Source organism: Eptesicus fuscus, chromosome 19 (genome assembly GCF_027574615.1).
Source record: "Eptesicus fuscus isolate TK198812 chromosome 19, DD_ASM_mEF_20220401, whole genome shotgun sequence".
In the NCBI taxonomy this organism is placed as follows: domain Eukaryota; kingdom Metazoa; phylum Chordata; class Mammalia; order Chiroptera; family Vespertilionidae; genus Eptesicus; species Eptesicus fuscus.
The window spans coordinates 17,359,881-17,386,920 of NC_072491.1; the positions used below are offsets into that span (position 1 = coordinate 17,359,881).

Here is a 27,040-nt window from a genome sequence, read left to right on the forward strand (position 1 = left end):
GAGAACAGCCCCATAGGACTTACCTCCTGTGAGCATGAGGGCGCATTTGCATAGACAGTTGTCATTATCGGCATCTTTAGTGCTGAAATCAGCGCCATGTATGACCAGGCTGCTCTGCTGTCCTGCTGTCCCACTGTGACCCTTTAAATACAACCTGAAGTTAAAAGAAAAAAAAAAAAGTAAGAAAGAAAGATAAGCCATTTAACAAAATAAGAAAACCCAGAGGACCGGTTTGTTGAATGTATGCCTTTTTCATTATTTTTCCCCTTCTTTTCTTTTAGGGAACACATTTTTTTTTTCCCCCCAGAAAACATTAGGAACCATAAAAACCAAGCTCAATATTTGGCAGTACCAAAAGCAAAATACAACTAAAAATAACATTTAGACATCATGGTTAACCTTAGAGAAACATGTTTTAAAACACCAGGTTTAACACTCTCCTGCACAGAGTAAAACAAGTTTACTCCACCATGCTGAGATGGACTTTTCAAAACTGACATAACTTTTTAAAATTAAAATTAAAAGAAAAAAAGAAAAAAAAGCACCCAGTTCTAACCCTGGAATCATCATTTATAAAATAACATGTTCAAATGTCCCTGAAAATAAACAGCTGGTAAACCTGAAAACAAATCTTTCACGGAGTGAATTCAGATTCCACAGGATCTAGTGCATGAGAGCTGGGGAAGGACGGTTCTGGTCCCACTCAGCTCTTACCAGATACAAACAAATACAAAAGGGGTTCAAAATAAACTACTCCACCAAACTCTGTAGAGGAGCAGCTTTCTTTCACAAAGTAAGAGGAATCCATTTCCACAGAGTTGTGTGTTTTGGAAGGATAGGCCAATTTTATTCCCAGAATCATAAAGTCTTGCACTATTGAAATAAAAGTAATCTTTGTCTTGGAGCAAGTCTAATGGAGGCACCAAAATTCTACGCTCCGTGTTTCCCCAAATGATACTGACAATGCTCTTATCATCCTTTCAATAGGACTTCAGCCTATGAAGAAGTAACATTCTAAATACGTAAAGGTGTATGAGGAAGTTCCCGCTCCTCTGCATTAGCGCAGCCCTGCCCTGTCTATTCTCTTTGTCCCTCCTAAACCCCTCCAGTCAGGTTTGCCAAGCAGGGTCCCTCTCAGAAGATTAAAAAAATAGATTCCCATGCTCACTAGTCATTAAGCAAACATAGCCTTTGGTGCAGGAAGACTTAATATTTACAATACTTCCAAACTTTTTATAATTTAAGAATAAACACATTGCCTAAAGCTAATTTCACAGCCCCTTAATATTATAATCTGGACATTTTATTTTGTAACTCGTTGGTGTCTGTCTCTTCTGTTTTTGTTTTGTTTTTTTTTTGTTTTTTTGCAGTAATTTTGCCCTGGAGAAACCCTTGAGAAAACTTTCAAATCAAGAGACCCCTCCTGGTATGTGAGCTATGAGCACTCAGTTGAAGGATACCATTTTTTCCCGGAAAGCCAGACCTGTCAGACTGGGACTCCCAGGGTTCTGTCTCTTCTCTCAGACAAAACCTCAGGCTGAAGATTTAGAGAAGGCGTTTCTCTCCCAGCCATACACACGGAGGGAAATGCTGTTTAATTTGGTTTTGCACTTCTTCAAGGAGAGTTTTAGTTAAGGCTTGAGAGTTGTTACTGTCTCTCTTAATTCTCAAGCCCCATTGGCTGTAGAAACATTGCAAGAGTTCCTTTGGCAACATGATTGTTAGACTCCATTCTTTTTATTTTTATTTTTTCACTTTATTGTTGACACTATCACAGATATATCCCTTCCCCCTCCCTCACCATTTCCCACCTCCACCCATCCCCTTTCCCTCCCCTCTGGCCATCACCACAAAGTAGTCTCTGTCCATGGGTTATGCATATATGTTCTTTGGCTACTCCCTTCAGAGTCCATTTTAAAAAAATATCTAAGAATCTTGCCACTTTCAAGGAAAAAAATTAACACGTTCTCCAGGACCTTACAGAAACTCTTTCCTTTGTTCACACAATAAAAAAATGCTAAGTAGACTTGTTTCTGTAGCCATTCTTCATTTTCATAGCATTTGGCAAATTCTGCCCAGTATTTTCTTGTACTCACTTCCAGCACAAATGATTTTTTTTTTTTTTCCCCTATGAAAGGTCCTTTACATTTGACTCAGATCCTTTGTGACGTGACTGGCAAGTTCAGATTTAGCTCCTCTCTCACCACCTACCTGGTGTCTCAGATACTGGTTTGTCTACCCCAGCTCCTCACTACTCTCTGGTACCACCTGCTGGTCACTTTTTTCCTTCTGCTGGGTCATTCTGATTTGATCTGTCACTGGATTCCAATTTAGCACCTTTCCTATTTCCTGCTTGCGCTGCCCACTTTGGGGTAAGCTGTGCCAGGTCCTTACTGCTCTCACCATGCTGTGAAGATTATATTTTCTGAACAACGTGTAATCTTTCACAACACGCAGGCAACAGGCAGCTTTAACGATTTCTACTACCACGGTGTACTGTGGATTGGTAAAATCCACTTTGTTTTCTGAACTGAGGCTTCCTAGGATTCCTGCCAATTTTTTGATAACTCTTTCTCTATTCATGTGACTGTTATTTCAAGATTTATATACAATGTGAAATGTACCTTGATTTGGAGCTTTACACCAGAGTTCCTAAAAAGATACTTTTCACCCAGCTGGCATAGTTCAGTGGTTGAGCATCAGCCTATAAGCCAGGACAGTGGTCGGCAAACTCATTAGTCAACAGAGCCAAATATCAACAGTACAATGATTGAAATTTCTTTTGAGAGCCGAAAACCAACTTCTGTGCATGGGCCACGAAGTTTCAATCAAACTGTACATGCGCGCCCGCACGTGGTATTTTGTGGAAGAGCCACACTCAAGGGGTCAAAGAGCCACATGTGGCTCATGAGCCGCGGTTTGCCGACCACTGAGCCAGGAGGTCATGGTTCCATTCCTGGTCAGAGCACATGCCCGGGTTGTGGGCTTGATCTCCAGTTGGGTCATGCAGGAGACAGCTGATCAATGATTCTCTCATCACTGATGTTTCTCTCCCTCTCCCTTCCTCTCTGAAATCAATTAAAATATGTATATATATATTTTTAAAAGATGTTTGTTATATCTTCTAAGAAACCTTGCATGTGCCTGAGATGGGTAACACTGGAAGAATAACCTGGCTCTCCTTCCTCTTGGTTTTGCACACATCCTGGAGAATATGATGCACCAGTTTCCTAGATTCTATCCCAAGTGTCCTGATGAAGACTACACTATTCTCTCCACTCCCCACTGACTGCAGTCTTCTTAGCTTTATCTCCGTAGATGCCTTCATGTAACAACTTCTTTCTTCAGGGCGGCCACCACGTCACATCTTCTCCTCACTCCAGAGGGCTGCTGATCTCTGTCTGTAAACTTTTCAGGCACATACAAGTCGTTGCCATATTCATTGAGCAGGGTGTATGCTTCCTCCCTGCACCTGCCCCTCATTGGCATTGCAGATGATGAGAATGCCCTGCAGCCTGGGTCCCAGATGCCAGGGTCACTGCCATTACAGCAGAGACACTGCTCTCAGAGTCCCCACTCCTGCTGGCAAGGGCTGGTTACCTTTTTCTCCCTTCTTTGAACTCAGCCCTTCCAACAAGCTGCTATAAGACCCAAGCTCTCTGAAACCTAAACAAAGGGGGGAGAGAGATGGAGGGAAGGAGGAGGGAAGAAAGGAGGACTCCAAAATTACACCAAGACGCTATGGCTTGTGTGCTTGCTGTTTATTTTACTATGCATTTTCAAACTCATATGGTTCTCTAATAATGCAGGATTGACAGCAGAAAATGAGTTTATTTAATTATTGTGAGTATTAATCTCTAAACAAAAATGCCTTTAGGGTACCACTATAGCATATCACTTACTGTGTTAATTTAAAATACTGGTAATGTGCTAAACATGATTATTAATAGCAACAGGAATAACAATTCTCATCGACTAAGGACTTGCTCTGTGCAAAGCCTCTGTTAAATGCTTTGCAGCTGTTATTAAATTTAATTGTGACATTGAATTTGTGTTATAGGCATCAATATTTCCATTTTTCATAGCAAGGCTTAGAAATGCTAAGTAAGCTGGAATTTAGCCATAGTTTTCAAATCCAAACTCTTATTCATTATGCATTCCCTGGATAAATGTTTGTTGAGCACATACTATATTCTAGAAATTGTTCTAAGCACTTCAGATATAGTAGCAAACAAAAAGACAAAATAATCATGTCCTGAGGGGCTTGCATTCCAGTGGTTTCCCTAAAATTAAGTTCAAAATCCCAATTGTTTAACCTCAAACACAGCATTCTTCAACAGCCTTACCTTACTCTCTATTTCTTACATCTGTAATACTGTCAACAATAAAAAAAAAAATATTGTGGCACCGGGGTTGAAAATCACTGGGGTAAAGAATAGAGATGGAAAAGGTGTATTTTGTATATGGCAGTTGTTAACAATAATGAAGAAACGAGGATAATCAAAATCCTACAATAGAGAGGTAGCTAAATAGGTTACTGATCACCCTTATCCTATCTAATAAAAGAGTAATATGCAAATTAACCATCACTCTGCTACACCCACAAGCCACACCCACAGGCCATGCCCATAAGCCAATCAAGAGCGATATGCAAATTAACCCAACCAAGATGGCAGTTAACTTGCATATCCAGGCGCAGAGCAAAGACTGAAGACAGTGGAGAAGGAAGCCAAGCACTGCAGAAGGGAGCAAAGCTGTAGAGAAGTAAGCAAGCAGGGCGGCGGAGAAAAGAGGGAAGCAGGCGGGGCGGGGGAGAAGGGAGGGAGCGAGGCAGAGGAGAAGGGTGGGAGGGAGCGAGGCAGCGGAGATGAGAGGGAGGGAGGCAGTGGAGATGGGAGGGAGGGAGGCAGTGGAGACAGGTGGGAGCTTCGCTCAGGCTGCAGGAAGCCCTATTCTTGCAGGAATATTCCTGCAATGGGCCGCTAGTCTTATATAATAAAAGCCTTATATGCAAATAGACCGAACCGCAGAATGACCGGTTGCTATGACGTGCATTGACCACCAGGAGCAGACGCTCAATGCAGGAGCTGCCCCCTGGTGGTCAGTGTGCTCCCACAGCGGGAGCACCACTCAGCCAGAAGCCAGGCTCACTGCTGGTGAGCACAGCGGCTGTGGCGGGAGCATCTCCCACCTCCACGTCAGGCTAAGGAGCAGCGAACAGTAAGGAGCAAGGGGTCTGGGACTGCCAAGAGGGTGCAGGCTGGACTAAGGAACTTCCCCCCACCCCCAGTGCACGAATCTCATGCACCAGGCCTCTAGTAATATAATATAGGTCACCTAAATAAAAGATATGCACTGGAAGGCATGGAACCTAGTCAAGATATAATAAGTGGAAAGACAGGCTACAAAGCAGTATGTTCCATGTAAAATAGAGAGAGAGAGAGAGAGAGAGAGAGAGAGAGAGAGAGAGAGAGATGAGAGAGAGAGAAAGGGAATGAGAGAGAGAGAGAAAGTCTGGAAGGATATACAGAAAATGTTTAGAGAAGTTTGATTGCCTGATTCAGGTAACTTTTCATTTTCTTCATTAACCTTCTGTAATATCTGTATCTTTAAAACTAGTGTATTAATTTTGTGACTTAAATAATAAAACTACTCCCATTTTAAAATCAAAAAATATCAACATGAACCCAGACCAGGAGCTCTCCAGCAGCTGTACCTGGAACAAGGGATTTGTGAAAAATGCCTTTCTGCTCTAGCTAGAAACTTCTTCAACCAGCATCTCAGGTTACTCTTCACAAACTGTTGAAGGATAGCCTTTTGAAGCATATTGGTCTAGAATTAAAAAGCTAGTGTACAAATCACACTAGTTGTCTAATGTAGTTGATGTCTGCTCATTTCCTATAGATACTACACATTCTTTCGTATCCAGCTGGGCACTCTAAACAAACGCACACTTCAGTGGCTCCTCAGGGCTCAGAATCTCTAAGCGAGGGTTGCCATTAACTTCAGTTTGATACCTAAGGTCTTCTCTGGTTGAGACTTTACCCCTCTACCTAACTCTACCTAACACTCTGCTCCTCTGACCTTTTCAAAGTAATCCAGCAATAGTCTCTACAAACCTCTGCATGTGACCACTTCTGTGCCAGAGTCATATTTATGAATCCTATCCACCCACAGTACAGCTAGTGAGTGAACAATACCTCTATTTGAGTGAGACACTACCTGGACCCACGCCAGTTCTGGACAAAATTTTACATCATTATTGAACAGAAATAATGAGGATCAATTACTCTTTGGAGCTATATGTATATATGTTTTAACTTGTGGTTGCACCTAAGTATTATATGTATATATCCCATCATTATTTTTCGAGATTTGATATTATTTTTAGCAAACAACAATACTATTGTATGTTTGTGCCAAAGGATTTTACAAATGTTCTACAGAGATTTTTTTTTGAGCCAGAGCAAAATATACAATAATTAAGCCCTAGTCAAGTTTTCTTGGTTTCATTGATTACTAGAACTTATAGTTAACAGTAGGCTGAAGGGAGCGCTTCTAAGGCTGAATTATCACATGCAAACTTGTATTTTAAAATTCTGAGAGGCAGGCTAAAACTTGCTGGTGATATAAAACTGTAGAAGTTTTTAAGGGCAGACTCACACTTTAAGTTTTGGGCAACCTATGTGGAGTGGGTTCACCAAGGAAAGGTAAGGTGTCAAGCAATGGGAGTCCTAGGGCATGTTACCTGGGTGAATTCACTACCTTCCAGAGCTGATCTGAAGTTTTAATTTGATATCTGATCACTTTCTCAGTCTCTCCAAGACAGACACACACACAAAACTGTGGGAGACTTTTGTCAGGTCTCCATTTATAGTCAAGATAAGAACACGTGGGGGCCCAGTCTCCTGGTCTCCTTAGAGAGAATTTCACACAGAAAGCCAAATTATAATTAGAAACTTGGTTATACAGTGAACACAGAATCAGAGGAGGGTGAAAATTCCAAAATTAAGTAGCTGTGACTGTTAGCTTGACATCTCCTGCCCCATGGGGACTGGAAGAGTTTATCCCTCGGGTGCTCTTGTAGGAAAAATACCAATTCCAACTCTGATACTTGGATTCTCTCTGATTTGTCATGACTTCCCTTCTTTCTTTAGGTGAGTCAATACCATTTCCCCTGCAGTAGCTTTAAGCTCACTGTTAGGGACAGACTTTCCAGGACACAATGATATTCTACAGTGTCTTTTGCAGGTAATTCAGCACAAATGTTCAGTTGATATTAACTGAGTGACTGCTATGTGCTGGGTATAGTTTATACTTTTATCCTTTCACATAAGGGTTAATGGCTAAGCCTCATAATTTACAATGGTGTATTTTGTTGTTGTTTTTGTGGGTTTTTTTTTTTTTTTTGCTATCAAGGCAACAGAAATAAATACACAATTACAAATTCAGGACATAGAGAAAAACAAAAATAAGAAAACAAAAATCAACCCAAATCTTCTCTGAATATGACTACTCTTGATATTATGGTTTATATATACACTTAGTCTATTCCTTAATAAAATAGAAAATATTGTTTATTTTAAAATATAAATGTAATATCTGAACATATTCTTATAAAATTTCCAACAATATGTGTAAAGTTTTTGACTACAGCCTCATCTCATCTACCTCTTTAGAGGTAATTACTTATGTCAGTTTTGTACCCTTCAAATCAGTTTCTCCTCATGTATAAATACAAATGAAAATGAAAGCAAACTTTATGTTCTTTATAACATGGTTTTCAAATATATAATTTCATCAGCATTTCCCCATGCCATTATATAGTCTTCTCCAGTATCATTTAGAAGCTATCGCATAATATCATCAATTGTTATAAGCTTAAGGGTGTCTTTATGTATCTCTAAATGAGTATGCAAGTATACATGTTAGGATTAGAATAAGGTCTACAATGTTTTTTCCTGACCTTCACCTCTATGGACCTCATCAACGATCTGTGTTAGGGTCTGTGAATAAAAAAATACATTTTTCCAGATCCATTTAATCAAGATTTGAAGGTCAGGCTTCTAGTCCTGGCAGCTCTTCTCTGTATTATCACAGAAGTCTTACAACTTATCTCAAAGCCTTTTGTCTTGATCCTTCCCCTGATCTCTAAACTGCATGGTCCATGTGGCTCATTCAAAAACATGCATTTCTCCACACCTCCACTCTGGTTAAAATTCCTCAGTGTTCTCCCAACACATGAAGGATAAAGTTCAAACCAAACTTATTGTGGTTTATAAGGATTTTGAAGGTCTATCTCTCCTCTACCTTCTCCATGTACTCTCACCCTCCTCACACAGCTCCCATGACTTATTTTTTTCTGCACATGGACATCATGCTTCAAACTTACCAATTGCCTGTTTCCTCAAGGCAACACACTCTCTCATTTCTCTGTACAGTACATGTGCTGCCCCCTCTTCTAGGAACACCCATTCCAGCCCTGAATAGCTGCTGAAATCCCATTCATCCATTAAGGTTTCAAGTATAACCTCAAAGAACACCAGACAGATAACTTTATGATAACACATATTGTGCATACACTTGTGGTTTTACTTGTCTTCTCCCACAATAAGCTATGAACTCTTGTAGGCATAAACTGTGTCTTATTCATCTTAGAATCAGTAGAATCTAGAACTGTAGCTAATACAGAACAGGAGCTCAATGTTCACAGTTTGACTGGTGTGCTAAGTAAGTAATTTTCAGTAGGCTGAATATAGCAAGTAAAAGCCAACTCAAGTATCAATAACCCAAATACTGAAAATATAGCTGACCCATGTTTTCAGAGGGATAGCTTTTACATCTCATTTAGCTAAGTAGTTAAGATCCCACTTCCTTGCTATCCTACTCAAATAATTAACACACACACACACACACACACACACACACACACACTTCTATATCCTTCTTGATCTTTCCAGTTCTTTTTTTGTCCTCATTATCTTAGAGACTCCCAAATATGAACACATGTTCAATATATTACATTGATAGAATAAAATAAGAAAAGCGTTCTCATTCCTATTAGTTTTCTCTTTTATTTGTATTGTGCACAAAGCCAACTGATATCAGAGAACAAATTAAAAATAAAAACATAGTTATGATAAATCTTTCAAATAAAATTATGTGGGGGGAAAAAAGCCTAATAAGGTGTAGATATATTTCCTTAAGGTCCTCCCCAGATTAGGAATCTTTAAAACAAGAAGCAGAGAAGAGTCCTAAGATAGTACAATGTAAACACTGGTTTATGTTTTGGTCGCTATGATTTAAAAATAGAAGAGACCAATATTTTGAAGACTGAGTAGAACTTGTAATCTATATATAACAGTGTTCATCCTCCCGATGTCTATATCCTCAGCATGTCCCAGAGGAGCTGCTTATGCTCCTCTAAGGAGCAAGCCCCCTCTGAACAGTTATTCTCTTACACTGGGAAGTAGAGATGGAGTATCATAAAAATAGTTTTTCTTGACATTATTTTAAGAAGTTTTCAAATGAGGACAACTATGCTTCCGTGGAATCCCACAAGAATTCTGGGAGCAACTATGCAGTCAAGGATAGGTCCTCTGCACATTTAGGGGGCTCATGCTTCCGGAGCAGTTATTTAGCTAGCATGGATTAGCAATTATTGACCCAAAGCCAACAAGTATATCAGGTTATTTGATACAGGCAAACTAGGGGCCAGCTTTCCAGTAATGCCAAGTATTTTTAATTAGATAAGAAACATTTAAATTGAGGCTGGAACAGAATATTTAGGTGGTTATTTTTAATAGTGGTTCTGGCTCATTTATAAAGTCCTTATGTATACTTAATTAGCCATGGCTTTCTCTATTTTGCTAATAATTGTTCCAAATGAACCTTCGCTTTACAAAAGAAAAGTCAATATATAGAAAAGCCAAAGTTAGCTTTGCATCTGACTTTGGTGAAAGGGAATTTGAAGTGTGAGTCATTACAAAGAATACTTCCTCCAGAATAACACCATGGGAATCCTGGACATTTATTTTTTGCCTTTAGCCAGGGTAGATGTGGCGCCCATGAAGGATGATATGGTAGGACATAAAAAACAAATGTGATTCCAGAATAAAGTATTTTACCTAGGGACAGAAGTATGGAAGATGCCAGAAAACAAAAACAAAGTAACAACTATAACAACAAAACTCCAAAGAGTATGATTAGATGTAACCAAAAAGGCAGCCACAAAGTAAAATCATGGTTTATCCCTTTAAACCCATTTTTTTCTAATTAAGGAAAAAAATTATGAGTAACATTTGATCAAGAACAGTAAAAAATTATTACCCCACCAACGATGCACAAGGCTTCCTTTTATCCACATTCCCATGTTCACTGCAGCACTATTTAAAAGTCAACATATGGAAACAACCTAAGTATCCACCAAATGAATGAACAGATAAAGAAGATGTGGTACAAATATACAATTAAATATTATTCAGCCCTAAAAAAGAATGGAATCTTGCCATTTGCAACAATATGGGGATGAGCCTTGAAGGTATTATGCTAGTGAAATGAGTCAGGAAAATACAAATATTCTATGATCTTTCTTATATGAGGACTCTTAAAATGAAATAACACAAAATCAAGTTCATAGATACAGAGAACAGATTGGTGGTTGCTAGAGGTGGAAGGGGGTCAGAGGTGGGAGAAATGGGTGAAAGGGGTCAAAAGATTACAAAAATAAAAATTAAAATGTAATTTCAATAAGTAAAAAGATTAAATAATATATCTTAGTAAATGTAGGAGAATAGTGAGTTCTCTTATGGAAGAATAGACTTTAAACTACACCATATAAGTAATTCTATAGTCCTATAACTTTCTTTTCTTTAAGATAGGCAGCCCAATCCCCTGCATCCAGATTCTCACTAATTTTGTCTGCTTAAGAGACCGCCATACTTCTCACATTTTTATTTCTTCGCTGTATTCGGGGGTGGGGGGTGGGGCAAGAGTCCCTTTCATTATCCAAGACAGTGGGAGTTGTATGTATGACAAATTGAAGTTTGGCCTCAGCTCTTTTAAACAGTAGACAGACTCTCAGATATGTGAACTTTAAGGTCTTACATACTGACAAGCTGCGCAGATTTTATTTTGGCTCCGAGCTCTCTCCCTGCCACCATATGGAACTCGTTTGTCTTTCTAACAATCACTTGAAGAAAATGCAAAATGACCCCCATGGTTCTCTTTCAGAGCCTGGTGGTAATGACTCAATCTGACGGAGTTTCCCAAGACTGCTGTCTTTTGGTTGCTGCTCCAGGGCAGTCTCTGCTTTACCTACCCACCCCTGCCCTGCACTGCCCTACTGAAAAAGCTGGGCACAATTAGCAATGATGGTTGTTACAGTATGTCTTTCTGAACTAATTTAAATGATATAGGTGGCATCTTTTGGTAAAAATAAAGATAATACTTCTCTTGCCCATCTATATTTAGAGAAATATTAGCATTTGTTTGGCATTATGAAGATGTTGTTGGGTGGTATACAAATAATTAGTATTGTAGGAAAAAAGGTATGTATTCATGTCTTAGCTATCTCTGTGAACTACATATACTATATACATAACAGGCATTCAACAAATATTTATTGAATCAGTTATGAACTAAGAGTTCAAATTGTTTAGAATTTAAGTTTTCTTCATCTCAAGAGATGCTTTATACATAGTAACATTTTAACTCTAATCGTGTTGTACATTTCCAGTCCCATGAGCAATTTTTTTCAGGTTTGAAATATTAATGACTTAATGCTCTGCTCAAATCATATTGGGGTACTGCCATAATGAGGATGGAATTTGTTTGTGGCTGCCAACAGACATGTGAGGAAATAGCTCATGGAATAACCCATTAAAGTAAATCCTAGAGATTTCATATGAGAAATGAGACCATCCAGTTCTACAAAGGAACCTACATCTGTAAATATGTCCATTCTATTGCATTATTCCACCTGGAACCTGGGCATTCATTAAAAAATGTTTCTTTGATAGAGGAGAGAGGATTTATTGTCCAATGTTGAATCTTAGGACTGTGATTTCTGTTGGAGGAGGCTCTATTAAGTCTGTGTCATTATGTGCAACACTGTTTTTCACATGTTGTAGATATATAGTCTGTTACTCTATAGTCAGTGTACCTATGAAAAAAATGAATGAATAAATGCCTATGATAGATAATCAGATGACAATGATCTATACTTATAGACATAAATCAGTAAGTAGAAAAAAGTTCAAAAGAAGTTTAAAAAGAGGGTATAAGTAGGAAGATTAAAAGACCTATTAATGTACAATTTGACTAATCAAGAATTGAGGATATGAGATTTATAAAAACTTTAAAAAATACATAAAGATAAGTAGATTTAGGTGGTTGGGTACAAAATAAGAATGAGTGAAGGAAATAACTACAAAAAGTCATTACCCCAAATTCTTCCTTGTTTCCTTCCTCTCCCCACTCCCCACTAAACAAACCAACAAACAAATTAATTAATTAATTAAAAAAACTAGCTTCTGAAGAACAAGAATGTGTCTGGAGAGAAACACTAGCCCCGAGGAGCTCACATGTGCCTGGGGAGGTAGTATAACAGAACAGAGTTTGGAGCTGAAATTTCTGGGTTTGAAATCTAGCTCTGATCCTTCCTGATCCTCAGTTGCCTCATCTGTAAAATGGCTCTAATAAGAGTAATGTCTTTCTATCATTATTGGGAAGATTAACTGAGGTAATACATATGAAGTCCTTAAAAAGACTGTCACATGTAAATATTTGATGAATATTAATGAAAACTTAAAGAAACTAGTCCCCTAACCAATAACCATAAAATACACATCTCAGTAAACATGAGTTAGATGAATGACAATGTATATTAAACCAGTATCAATATATATGACATTGGTAGACATATGCAAGCATACTAAGAGTGATAAAAATAATGAGAGAGACATAGCTAAGACATGCATGTAGGCAATAAACTGGACAAGTTAAATATGAAAAGGACTGATTTTCTCAAATTCAAAAGGCCCCATTTCCTTTGAAAGTTTTTTGTCTTATGTAGAGCAAGTAAGTGACAAGTACAAAGAACAAGAAACTAAACAACTGCTTTGCTGACTATCTAGATTAAGGTCTACTTTATTTTGAACCCAAATGCCTGAATATTGATCCTTTAATTCAAACGTTTATTCTTTAGTAAGTTAAAATTCCAATCTTTTGAGAATGCAGGTTTTTCTTGCAAACCAATAGGGTGCATTACTGACTGAATCCATTGTGTGTTTTTCCCCTTTTTATACCCCTATCTGAAGCCGAGAAAAATCTCTGAGCAGGTTCCCCATGCAGACCTACCTTTATTTATTAAAATCTTTCTTTATCACATTCCATCTTCCTTAATTGGTGTCAGTTGTTCTCAGATGAAACTGGATCATTGGGGAATGACCAGAATTTGGGTATATTAACCTAACCATTATGCTAAGAAGGGGTGCATTATCTTATTTGCTTTTAAGCCTCAGATGCCCTGAGTTAGACATGTTATATATCTTTGAACATGTTCGGTGGAAGTTGTGCTAGTGTGAAAAAAAAATGCTGGAGATAGTGAGAGCCATGGAAATCTATGCTGCTATTAAGAAAGATACATTTCCAGAATTACAGAGGGAAAAAATAAATTTCAGAATATCCAGTTTCTTTTTTTCTCTGATTCTATTATTATTATTTTATACATCAGCTTTCATTATACATGCATAAATTCTACACTAATTTTTCATCTATTTAAGTTTTGAAGATCTCTCTTTTGACTTAAAAATATTAATACAATGTAGAACTTTGATAAAAATTAGTTTATCAACCACCCAGTTCTTCTTAAACTCTTGACACTGGAAACAATGACTCCTATTTCAAAACCCCAGTAAAACAAGGTTCTCAGTGTTTCTCAATGACATGAAGATTGCGTATGTTCAAAACTCATGATAAATTCTTCCTCCAAAGAAAATAGAGAACTCGCATACTGTTATCTCTGAGTTTCCATTTGCATAGTGATGAGAGAGTACACTCTATTCCGTAAATTAAAAAATAAACACATAAAAAAACTAACCTATTTTCATGAAATCCATGACAATGAAACCATATTTCCCAAAGTTCAGAAATACAATGCAGTGATTCTCTGTTTTTAGTTCTAAATAAAATAAAGTTCTTTCAGTATTCCTCTCCTTTTCTAAGAATACAATAAAAAGTTAGTGCCAAAATGAATTATGTGGCACTAAGACCCCTGTAAAAAATACAAACAGTCCCTTAAATGCATTTCAATTCCCTTGGCGACATGTGTGGCTGACAGTCAGCTCCAAGTGAGCAGCTCACAGACAGGACCCTCCTCTGGTGCCTAAAAGACCAGGCCAATGGCCATCTCAGAGAGTTTATAGGTTTGCTCTTTTACCAAAAATTAAGTCAAGTCCTTGTAAAAGTTGTGATCGAAATTGGTGATTTTTTTTTAAGTATAAACAAGTTCAAGGGAGGAAGGCTTGTTCTCCTTCTTATTTCTGTTTAAAGAGCAGCAAGAAACTTTCTTTGCAGCATCCCCGAGGGGAAGACAGAGAGGAAACGGTGAGTAGCACGTTGAAAACCATTGAGAGACACTGCCTGAGGTTTTTTTGCAGAGAGGAAATACTTTCTTTTGTTATACTTGGACAATGTGTTGCTATAAGTCCCGTAAATAAAGCTCCAGCATGCATAAGCAGATTCTTCTGTTGACCAAAGTCCTCAGTGTGCTTATTTCTCTCCACCAGTAGTGTACGACAGAGTCTAAACTCCTTATCATGGAAAAAGCGCTCCGCTTCCTGCAGCTCAGTGAACCCCTGCATAACAAGATGCATGCTATTCTCCAAGGCAGTCTCTCTCTCTCACTTCTGGGTCTTTGGTCACATAATTCCTTCTGGCTGGAATGTGAAGACCTTCCTGCTTTGCCACCACCCTCCATATGAACAAACGCTCCTCACGAACACTTACTCATATTTCACAAATCTCCAAGGAATTCCTCTAGGAAGCCTTTCCCGGCTCTTTCAGTCTCTTCCAACGTACCCCATTCAACCTCAACCCTAGTCAATTGAGAACTTTTCTTGAGTGCTCAACTATAGCCTGATTACAAGGGTTCTTACCCAGGGACTGTGAGTATGGAGCTTAATCACACCTATATGTAAGCAAAATTCTGTGCTTCTTCAAGTACTCTGGAGAGAAGATGCATAGCTCCATTAAAATGTTTAAAAGGTTTGTGATTCCTTGATAAAAAAGAAAAGGACAAAACAAAAACAACCAACCAGACATGCTATAAAACATACTGCAGCTAGCCATTTTGTTGAAAGCCAACTATCCCATGTTTTCTCCCTTCTTCTTAACTATTAGCCCAACAAGACCAACAAACATGGTGTCCCCTTTTAGTGGCATTAAAGTGTTATTTCTATATTAGCATCACCTGGGTATACTTGGTAGGACTGAGGTATCTGGGTTCTAGCCCAAGATTAGAATATCTACATATGGGAGTCAGAAATATACACTTTAATGAAACACTCTAGTTGACTATATGAACACTGAAGTTTGGGAACAACTGAATAGTACCAGGAAAATAGTAGCAACCTGTAAATGTTTGGTTGCTGGCTGTTTGGCTGGCTGGCTAATGAATGAATACCTAGTATGACTGCAAAAGAATTATAATAATTTTTACAAGTAATTTTAGTAAATTTACATAGATTAAAGCAAAATATCCAGTTAAAAGAGAAATAAAACAATGCTGGATATAGGACAACTACATATTTAATAATTATTGTTTATTAACAAGCCGAGGAAACAGTGACTTGATGTCTCTAATTACCAGCGTATCTTTTAGGTGAGGGGATGGTTAAAGAAGCACACAAAATTCAGATGGGATTCTTCTGCTAAGGACACTATGCGTACTTATAAAATCAAATTATAAACAGGTGCAACTATTTATTTGATCTATAATCACATTTTTTATTTTAAAGCATAGGACATTAAAATAATTATTTTGTAACAGTGATGGGACCTCTGATTGTTTACATAATGACTTCTGATCTTCAGATCTAGACAATTTTCACTAGAATTGTTCATAAGGACACATGAGAGGAGAAAAGGTTGTTTCTTATTTGTGGCTAAAAATGAATAAGACTAAAATTACTCTTATCCAGCTGTTTATTTGAGCTTCTGACTCAGGCAGGTAATAAAATAGCACTTTTAATTCTTTTAATAGAGCATGAGCAGACCAGCATAAATATTGGCATTCGGTAGCATTAATGCCAAAAGAGACATACCTAAGCATGGAGTAAATGTTCAATTCATAGTAGTTAAAGTTGAAGGTTATGATGCTACTATATCAACACAAGGTTTGCAGTTGATGTATTTAATGCTACTACTTGATACTTGACAAAATTATGTAATTTGGTTTTATGATGTTTATTGTTGATGTGCGTAAAGGGTCTTGTAAAAGAAATACATCATCTAGAAAAAAAACTATTATTTATGAGGTAATCTACATTTTATGTTGTTATTTTCATAATCTTAAAAATTTTACTCAAAAATATAAAAAAAACACTTAATTTGAAAAAATATATGCACCCCTATGATCACTGTAACATTATTTACAATAGCCAAGTTATGGCAGCAACCCCCAAGTACCCATAAATAGACAAGTTGATAAAAAAGTTGTGGTACATATACACAACGGAATATTACTCTACCCTAAAAAAGAATGAATTCTTACTATTTGCGACAGCATGGATGGACCTAGAGGGTATTATGATAAGTGAAATAAGCCAGACAGAGAAAGACAAATAACATATGATTCCACTTATATGTGGAATCTAAATAACAAAATAAATGAACTAACAAAATAGAAAGGGACTTACAGATGCAGAGAACAAACTAATGGATGGCAGAGGGCAAAGGTGTTTGGGGGGCTGGGTGAAAAAGGTGAAGGGATTAAGAAGTACTAATTGTTAGTTACAAAATAGTCATGAGGGTGTAAAGTAAAGCATAGGGAATGTAGTTAATAATATTCTAATAACTATGCATAGTGCTAGGAGGGTACTTAAAATATCGAACGGAAGAACACTTTGTAAAGTATATATAATTATCTAACCACTATGCTGTATACCTGAAACTAATATAAAATAATGTTGAATGTAAATTATAATTGAAAAATAAAATTTAAAACATATATAATGAACTAAATCTTGTACTTTCTGATGAACTCTCAATTATTCACCCAGGGGGAGTTCTATAAATCAAAGTTGATTGTCACCTAGTGGCAGCTATCAAAATTGCAGGCAGAGAACCTAGTTCCCGTAACCCACAAATTACTTATCAGTGACAGTAACATGGCATCCTTTTCCAGGATCAGCGGGCCTATGGAATAAGGTATGTTGTATGTCTATCTTATTAACATTTTACCTCATTTGCTTGGCTCTATACAATATTGAAATTCTTGCATATCTTTTGAGAGTAAAGAAAAAGAACTGCAGAGCCAGCAATTTAATACATCAGAGAAATGAGTCCCACCATGCAACAATACAAGAAACTAAAGGACACAGCTCTTTATTAAAAACCTTACATGGAAATTATGCTGCCATTCCATACTTCTGGGGACAGAAATGTTCACTTGTGGGTCTGAATTTTTGTCATTTAGATCCAAATCAGCTGTGTTTGTTGAGTGCATAAAAATACCTTTGTTGATGTGTCCTTCACATATTTATTAGAAAGTGCTTCCTCTCCAGGCATATATCAAACATTGCAGAGAGACCCCTGGCCTCGATGTGGCATTCTAATAGCAGGAACTAGCCTATTATAACCCAAAGGGACAAGTAAGGACTCTGATAAAGACACGCACAGAGCCAGGGAGAGCACCTGGAAGGAGCGCCTTATCCAATCCAAAAACAGAGCTCTACAAACTGAGTTTAGACTTAAAGGGTAAGGAAAACCAAGTCAGGCAAAGAAGTTAAACTGCTGAAGGATGGAGATTAAATTCTGTGGGGTTTTGTTTCACACATAATGTCTTGAACATTGTTGTTGCTCATATTTAATGAACAGAGTAATCAAAACATCGAGCAAAAAAACACACAACAACAACCTGATTGGAATGTGATACCAGACCTTTTAGATGGCTCTCTTCAGAGGCTCTCCCTAGGTGCCAGGCCAAAGATATCACTAGTGGTCTGGCTCTCCTTTGCTCTTAGCATCATGCTTTGTCTTTACCCCCTTACACTCTATGCTTAAAGTATTGCTTCAGATTCCCTATAGATATATTTTATCTAACTTAATCAGTCCAGGAATGTTGCAAAAAATAACTTTCCCAATAAGACATTCTAGGTCTCACATATAAGCCTACACATATGCTACTCCCAATTCTACTTCCAACGATGAACTAGTTCTCCTGCTAATCCCAATTTGTCATTTTCTATGGCAATTTAGGTCACACTTTAGAGGCCCTCCAAACTTCTCCAAATTGTTTAGATCCTCATATTCCTTAGTAATATGTTCATGACTATGTCCATGATATTGCAATTACATGTCTGCCTGTGTACTATCCACCCCTCCCCTTATCCCATCACACATGTGTATACACATGCATGAACACTCACATACATGACTATACTGAAATCTTTGTGGACATTTTATTTCAGGATAGCACATAATAAAAGATGACAAGTATTTCGTTCATTGAAGATACAGCCTTCATCTTTTCAGTGGTGAACAGCACTGGGAAGACCCAGGGCAGGGGATCACATGACATCTCCCTGGACTATTTCCTGGAGGCAGTGCTAGCTGATTCTAGCAACCTGTGCCAGCCTAAAGTTTCAAAGAAGCACTTGTCTGAGTCCTACCTGACATTACACATGTTGGAGCAGGAATCCTCTAGGAATCCTTAGACCTAACAGCACTGGGGCATTTTTTTTTTTTTTTTTTGGTCAGCTTGGAAAAATATAGGACTCTAGAGACTGCCATTAATCTGCATTACAGTCAAGAGATTTTTCTGACCCTCCGAAGACCTGGAGAAAGCATAAAGTGACTTTGTAAGACCATGCCTTTTTTTCTCTTGAATATATCATCTCAGTCAAGGACTATAAAATATCATTTTGTTGAAGAAAACAATTCCTTCTCAGCTATAGGAAGTAACCCCAACAAAAATTATACTCTAAATAAAAATAATATACATCCCAATTTGTAGAAATACTTTGAAAAATACAAATAAAACTACTTAAAGCTTTGAGTTTTGTATCTGGGTTAAAAATTCAAGAGTGTAGAAACTGCCAGGAGATTCCCTATATATATATATATACTTTTTTTCCCCCTACTTTGATCGTCCAACAATGCTGTAAGAAATAACTTTCCTCTTAGACTTTCAACACATCTGCTACTGGTTCCAGCCAGGACCATGTAACCCAGAGAATCAGAGAAATGAAAACCATTTCACTAAAAAGAGTGAAGTAAGTTTTACAATACCTATAAAAATGCACAGTTTAAATTTACATAAAAAGCTCTAGAGAATTCTTTTCAATCCACACTAATTTGTTTTGTCCTTGAAATACATACATGGCATGGGAGTACTTTAATCTCTCTTTTTTTAAAAAAGGATTCTGGAGTTGGAAAGACTGCTTCCTTACCTCCTCATTTTACTTCTTCAGACTTGAGGCTTGGAAAAGTGAAGTAACTTATTCAAGGTCATTCAGAAAAGTCTCTGCAGATCCAAGTCTAGAATTTGTGTCTCTTGAAAAAGGGGGCTTTGGAGATAGGTACAGGGGTTTAGCCTGGGATAAGCTGCCACCTGGGATAAGACTTGCCCCCGGTTCAAGTCTCCCAGGGACCCTTAGAGTTTAGGAGATGCATGCCTGTGGGGGAGAAGAGGGAGAAGGGAGAGGTGCAGGTGTGCTCCCAGGAGGGAGAGCTCTGTGCCCTAGCACTTGTGAGATTTTGATAGTAGAAGTGAAGCAACAGCTGGCCTTCAGACCCACATCAGACATGGTGATGTTCAGTGGCTGAGGTGCCCTCCCTTCTACTCTCCCTCCAGCTTGCCTTCCTCAGGCTGTAAAGGGCTCCAGACCCACCACCAGATGCTAACTGCACAATCCCAGGTAACGCAGCTACACCGAAGGAGCAGCTTTGCTCAGATCTCACCCTCTGTGTTCCCCTTCGGTGGCTGGATGTGCTGGGTTTCTGTGGTTTCCCTGAAAGCTCTTGGTTGTTCACACCATGCCAGCTCTTACCCATATGTGTTAGGAACCCTTTCTCTGATTTTCTACCTTCACCTTCCAGGCCTCCACTTGTCCAGCTCATCTAACATTTATGTAAATTTTAATTTGTAGAACAAATCCCTTATTTCCATAACAATCATCATGTCCCTGTTTCCCTGACTCAACACTGATACAGGAAGTTGGTTTTATGGACAGGGAAGCCAGACCTCACTATTCAGCAATTTCCATATTTTCTGATTCCTATTCCCGATCCTTTTCCACTAGATTGCAGCATCTTTCCAACCTGACAAATTGTTATTTTTTTATAAGCACTTATTTTGGTGGATGTATTTTTTTTATTTTAATCCTCACCTCAGTATATTGATTTTTAGAAAGAGAGGAAGAGAGAGAGAGAGAGAGAGAGAGAGAGAGAGAGAGAGAGAGAGAGAGAGAGAGAGAGGAGAGAAACATTACCTGTTGCCTCCCGTATGGCCTGACCAGGGATCGAACCCAAAACCTTTTGGTGTTCGGGATTATGCTACAACCAACTGAGCCACCTGTCCAGGGCTGGATATATTTGTTTAGTATTGAGACCAGCAAAGTTTTCAAGAGAAGTAAAAGGTCACTGTAAGCCCTAAACTGATGGACACGCTTAATGAAGTATTTATTATAGAGATCAAAATTTAATCATTTATCAAATAATTGAAGGGCTACAAAACAAAAAAATAATTGTGTACATAAAGGTAATTATAATCTATAAAATAATTTCTGAGCTGCAAGAAGCTTTACAAATACTTTAATTTATAGGACAGAAAATAGAGATCCAGAGAAATGCGATAATGTGTCCATGAACATTCATGTTATTAAAGACAGAAATGGGATTAGCAGAAACATTCTATCTCTTAGAATATGTGCTTTGAGTGTATTTATTTCTCAAAATTAATGAATGGATTTCCCTTTATTGAGGGATAAATATATGATGAGAAGTTAAGAGATCAAAGCTCAAATCTTGACTTCTACTCATATTATACCTGTGACCTTGTGCAAAGTACAATGCCTTAGTTTTCTCATGTGAAAACAAGGTGTCTGGTACATAGCATGTATTCACCAAATATTTAGCTATTAACTATCGGTCCATAATTTGGCTAAGTTAGGTATATATCTTGAATTTTGATTAAAATGGTTCCTAACCTCTAGACTTAGACATAATGAAAAAGGACACACACATACACACAGTTATTTAAGAATAAAAACAAAACACTTGTTAATGAGTTTATAATAGAATATGGATACTAAGTAGTTAGCCACAGAGAGTTATGAATATAGGAGAGCACAGAGCATCTAAATTAGCCTGACAGCAAGGGTGATGCATTACTCTGGCAAATCAGAGTAGGCAGAAATATATGGGGGTGCTCTCAGGATCAATTCATGTGGCAAAGGGAAGAAAGCAGGACTGAGCAAAGGGAGAAGTTGGGCTCACATACAGTCACAGTGAAGACCTCAGGTAATCTCACGTGAAATTCTGGACCTCGGATGGCCCATCAGAATTGCCCCGATTGGGGCAAGGGGATCTTTATATTGACCAGTCATTGAGTGTAATTTCTCTGCAGGAAGGAGCAGCGACTATGGTGATGTGACTTTCTTCAGCCACAGGCAATGCCCAGGCAGGGGACTTTGACTATGAGCTGTTAGCCAGCAACCCAGGAAGTGGGAGGAGTGCATCTGAAGGGAGGCAATGGGTTAGTGCATCACAGTATCTTCTATAGTAGTTATCAGGGAAGACTTCCTGGAACAAGGGAGGATCTTAAAGATTTAGAAGATGTGTCCAAAGCTGGGTTTATGTACGTATATAGGGTAAGGATATAGCATAAACAAAGGTGTGGATGGTTTAAGAAAATTGCAAGTAATTACTGAAACATAATCATAATGAAGGAGTGTCTGGTTAGGTGAGGTTAGGGTGAGAGTTTGATAGCAACAGCTGAATAAGTAGATAGTGGCAAGGTCATGAAGAGTTTTAAATGGCAGACTTTAACATGTACATATTTTACATTGTTGAAATATATGAAGGAGAGCAGAGACCAAGTCAGACTGTCTTTTAGAAAAAACACCCCACAATAGTGTGGAAGATATATTTGAGAGCATCAAGACTGGAGGCAGGCAGGCTCTACAATAGTCTGGGTGTCAGATGACGAGGACCTGGATAATACTACCTCTCTAGAGGAAGTATTTAATAATTTCACACTGATTACATGTCATTTCACATGCTGTGTTCATCATGACACTCTTACATTATTGTTTTTTCTTATTTATATTTTTCTGGGTTCTATAGATTTTATTTTCTACCGGAGAAAACAATTTAAAGTGTCCTTAGAGGATAAGAAGAAAATATGTGTATTACATGTACATTTGTAAGCTTATCTATCCATTCACAACATTTATTTTTAATCAATATGTGTCTAGAGCATGAGAACTTTTTTCAAATTGGATTTATAGATATGGCTACAGCTATAAGATGAGTTTTTAAAATATAATTTTTGTTAAGATAGAATATTAAAAAAATAAAACTCTCAAAGAACTTCTGAATTTAATTTGAAAGAGGAAAAATGTGAAAATATAAAGCAAAAGCTTAGCATACATCCCTGAGTTTTTATTTCAGTTGAATTTGAGGTCAATGACCCAAAGTCTCAGTTTCTTCATCTTTAAAATGTGTCTAATAATGTGTCAAAAAAGCCATTGTGAAGATTAAATGATCAAGTGATAATAATCATTTCATAAGTTATAAAATACAATAGAAACATCAGTATTCACACTTTGATAATTTATATAAACAAGGCATCCTAATTTGGAGAGAAAAACAACGAGGAGAGAAGAAGCACAAAAAGGCAAAGCTGGACATCTGGAGTTCTAACCTCAGGCCACACACACTTTGCTGGGCCTGGGGAGCCGTCCTGGGCAGGAGTGAGTGATGATACAGGTGGAGAGGGAAGTCACATGGGTGTAGCTTCCCTTTCCAAGCTTCTGTTTGGTTTTCTTAGCGTGCTTATTTTTACTAAGCTTATTTTAACTAAGCTTTCACCAGAGCAGGCATTATGTTTTAATGAGTTCTAATTTCCCATTTGATGCCAACATGAATCTTAGTACTTAATTACATGAGAAGGCGATGATTACAGACCTATTTTCTGCTGAGTCTTGGCAGGAAAGCGGACCAGAGCCATCAGCTTTATTACAGCAGCATAATAAAGTGGAAACCACATTGAGCTAGGTAGGAGTCACACATCCCATATTTGAGTCTTTCTCCTTCTTTGGGAAAAATATTGCATATTTCTGAACCTCAGCTTTTTTTTTTTTTTTTTTTTTTCATTAAAACCAGAGGTTTGGAATTAAGTTAATTAAGTTCCTTCTGGATTTATAGTGCTGATTCTCAAGGTTCATAATACTCTAGAGAAAGAAGAATGGGGATCTCAGAGTGTGTGCCTCACTCTAGCTGGGAAGACTTACTTTTTAAAAACTTTTTTTATTAAATTTATTGGGGTGACATTAGTTAATAAAATAATATAGGTTTCAAGTATACAATTCTAGAATACATCATCAGTATATTGCACTGTGTATTTACTGTCCAAAGTCAAATCTCCTTCCATCACTATATATTTGACCCCTTTACCCTTTACTACCCTCCACCCCTTTCTCTCTGATAACCACCATATTGTTGTCTGTGTATACTTTGTTTGTTGTCTTGTTTGTTCATTTGCTGCTTTTGGTTTTATTCCCCACATATGAATGGAATCATATGGTTCTTGACTTTTTCCATTTTTTTAATAATAGAACTGCATTATATGGGTCAAGATCTGAATCACACAGTGTTGAAGGAATAGGAAATGCTCAATGAGAGCAGTGGGGGAGAGCAGTGAGACACTCAAAGAGGGGGGAAGTGTTCTTTCTTCATGTAGATGAAAGAATGACATTCCTATCATACACCCTAAAGCCTATGTCAGATGCCCACAGTCCTCCTAAACCTGCCCAAAGACTCTTTGTCCCTTTAATATGACTCCAGCCTTTCAAGCACACACATGCATGCGTGTACACACACACACACACACACACACACACACACACACACACAAGAACTGAGAGACATTTTGGAATGGAACCAAAGAAAATTCTTCAGGAGCCTAGAAAAAGACTGGACTAATTATTTGCTAGTCCCATTGTCAGGCTGTCTGACATTAGCCAAGTTTCATATAGTTTCAAGTTTCAGGTCAAAACATTTATATAAGAGTACCCCTGATGTTTTACAGTGGTTTTCCTTGTTATGAAAATCTCAAAATATTGACCTCCTTGGAAACGTTTCTTCTTACACTCCATTGCATTTTATAAATGTCTATTTGGTTTCTTGAGTTGCCATTATGTACACCATCCTTCCCTACCCCCATGAGACTATGAGCTCTTTAGATCTATTTCTCATCCTCTGTTGATGTGGTGACATCATTACTGTTTGTTAAGAAAATGATTATTATGTCTCCAAGGATCCAGCCCCATACATAATCCATTAAAATAAAATGTGATGTGTTCATGAAAATGTTAAAGATTCAAAGTCCATGATATGTCTTAAAAAGACAAATAAGCAGGAGAAACAGTTGAATTAGGTGGTGGGGGCCACACAAGTTGGAAAAAAAACAGAAGGCTCTGGTTGCTTTCACTGCATTTTGCGTGCAGAAATGTGCCAACTCTTTAATGCACACAATCATGTTTCCCTAACTGATGCATCACAGCCACAATACTGAGTTTAAAATCACTGCAACTCTCATTTACTGATTACAAAACTGCGGTACACACAATTATTAATGACCTGCCATGTACCAGGTATTGCATAAATGAATAGTGACATAAAAGTAACTAAAATATATTTCCATATGCTTAGTGATCTAGTTAGTCACAAAGCTGGACTGTGAGGCCTGGGAGACTATAGACCTCATCACTGACCGCAAAATTGCTAGTACATAGCAGAGTTCTCGGAACATAGAGGTAACATAGTGAGTGTTCGTGAAATGAATTTACCATTTACTTGCCTAACTATTTTCAATGTGGTTTTTTTCCCCCTAGTATATGAGCTGCTCATTGAAAAAAATCAGAGATGCTAACAATCAAGTAAATAGATTGTCTATTTTCACATCTGCAATGATGAACTGTATATATCGATGCCATTATATGGACTTATTTTTACCTTTTACATTATTTACCAAACAAATCTAAATTATGCTTCACCTCAATTTTTATGCCAATTTATGCAAAAATATAAAATTTTACTCTCTTTATCAACTTCAAAATAATCTGAAAAAATAATTTAAGAAAAGTAAATAAATTACGTATAAGTAGATCTTTTGATAGAGGGCGTATTTATTTCAAGCCATTGCATTTGAGTCAGTTCTCTGTCAACAGGTTTATGTGTATGAATCCATTGAACCTTTATAATAATAACAATAATAATAATATTGTGCTTGACTTAATTCCCTATCTTCAAAAATTTGAGCCAACATCAAGATAATCAGTCTGTGAGAACTTTTAAGAAGTCTTTATAGTTTTTTTTTTTTAAATCTCTTTGTCAGAGGCCTAGAAAAACAACCTGATTTTCAATTTGAAGGATGCCTTTCATCATTTCTTTTTTTCACACTTTTCCACTAAAACTAGTAAATGGGCTTGGCCAAGGCAGTTAAGCACTACAGGGAAGGAAGACTTACCTATAGTTTTGCTTTTCATTTCCTATGTGGAATCTGTCATATTGCGAATAGGCTTGGTTTCCCTCCCAGTCCATTAACTGGATTCTGAGTGTGTACTGTCTCTGACTGGTCATGGCAAAAATAAACTCATTCCCCAGCCAGTATTCACCAGAGGGATTTCCAAAACCCTGCGAAAGAAGACAGAGATGCAATTGTTACTTCAGAGAGAAAGTTTTTTCATGTCCAGTACTTATCTATGCTCTAAATGATAATTAACATTTTTAAAAGTAAAATATTTTTTTCACATTTTTACACACTGTTTTCAATTACTTACTCAATATTTTCCTGCTGTTTCCTTCCCTCCATTGAGGATTACATCTAATTCTTATTAGAGTAAAACCTTATATTCACATCTGTGTAGATTAGATGTTTTTTGGATTAATCTGGTTAATAAGTTTAATAAATAAAAACTTCTCTATCATAACTTGCTTTTGAAAACGTTTATAAAATACTAGCTAATGGAATATTTTAACATAATTAAATATTTCCAATGAATTATGAGGGTACTATCATAGAATTATATAACAATATTTTTATTTGTGTTTTCATTATTATTCAGGAGTCAAATCATGCAAGATAAAAAACAGATTATTAGACCTTTGACTTCTCTAGTTTTAACATTCTCATTATTTAAAATTTAATTTTCAATTGCAGTTGACATATAATATTATATTAGTTTCAGGTGTATAATACAGTGATTAGACATTTATATACCTTCCAAAGTCTTAATACCCATCTAACACCATATAAACTTATTATAATATCATTTACTATATTACCTATCCTGTACTTTACATCCCCATGACTATTTTTTATAACTGGCAATTTGTACTTCTTAATCCCTTCACCTTTTTCACCCCTCTCCCCCAACCCCTCACTCATCTGGCTACTATCAATTTATTCTCTGTATCTAAGAGTTTGTTCCTATTTTGTTTGTTCGTTTATTTTACTTTTTAGATTCATGCATAAGTGAAATCATATGTATTTGTTGTTCTCTGTCTGATTTATTTCAGAAGAATATTTTCC

At 37.3% G+C, this 27,040-nt stretch overlaps 1 protein-coding gene across 2 annotated transcripts in view; it reads right to left on the reverse strand.

The window, feature by feature from the left end:
* ANGPT1 (angiopoietin 1) overlaps nucleotides 1-27,040 on the reverse strand; it is a 250,873-nt gene that overhangs the window by 11,230 nt on the left and 212,603 nt on the right. For both annotated transcript variants that reach the window (XM_008143400.2, XM_008143399.3), the window contains exons 7-8: nucleotides 25,976-26,142; nucleotides 24-154 (exon numbers count right to left, since the gene is read on the reverse strand). In XM_008143400.2, coding sequence (XP_008141622.1) covers nucleotides 24-154; nucleotides 25,976-26,142 — 298 coding nt within the window. The remainder of the gene's footprint in view (nucleotides 1-23; nucleotides 155-25,975; nucleotides 26,143-27,040) is intronic.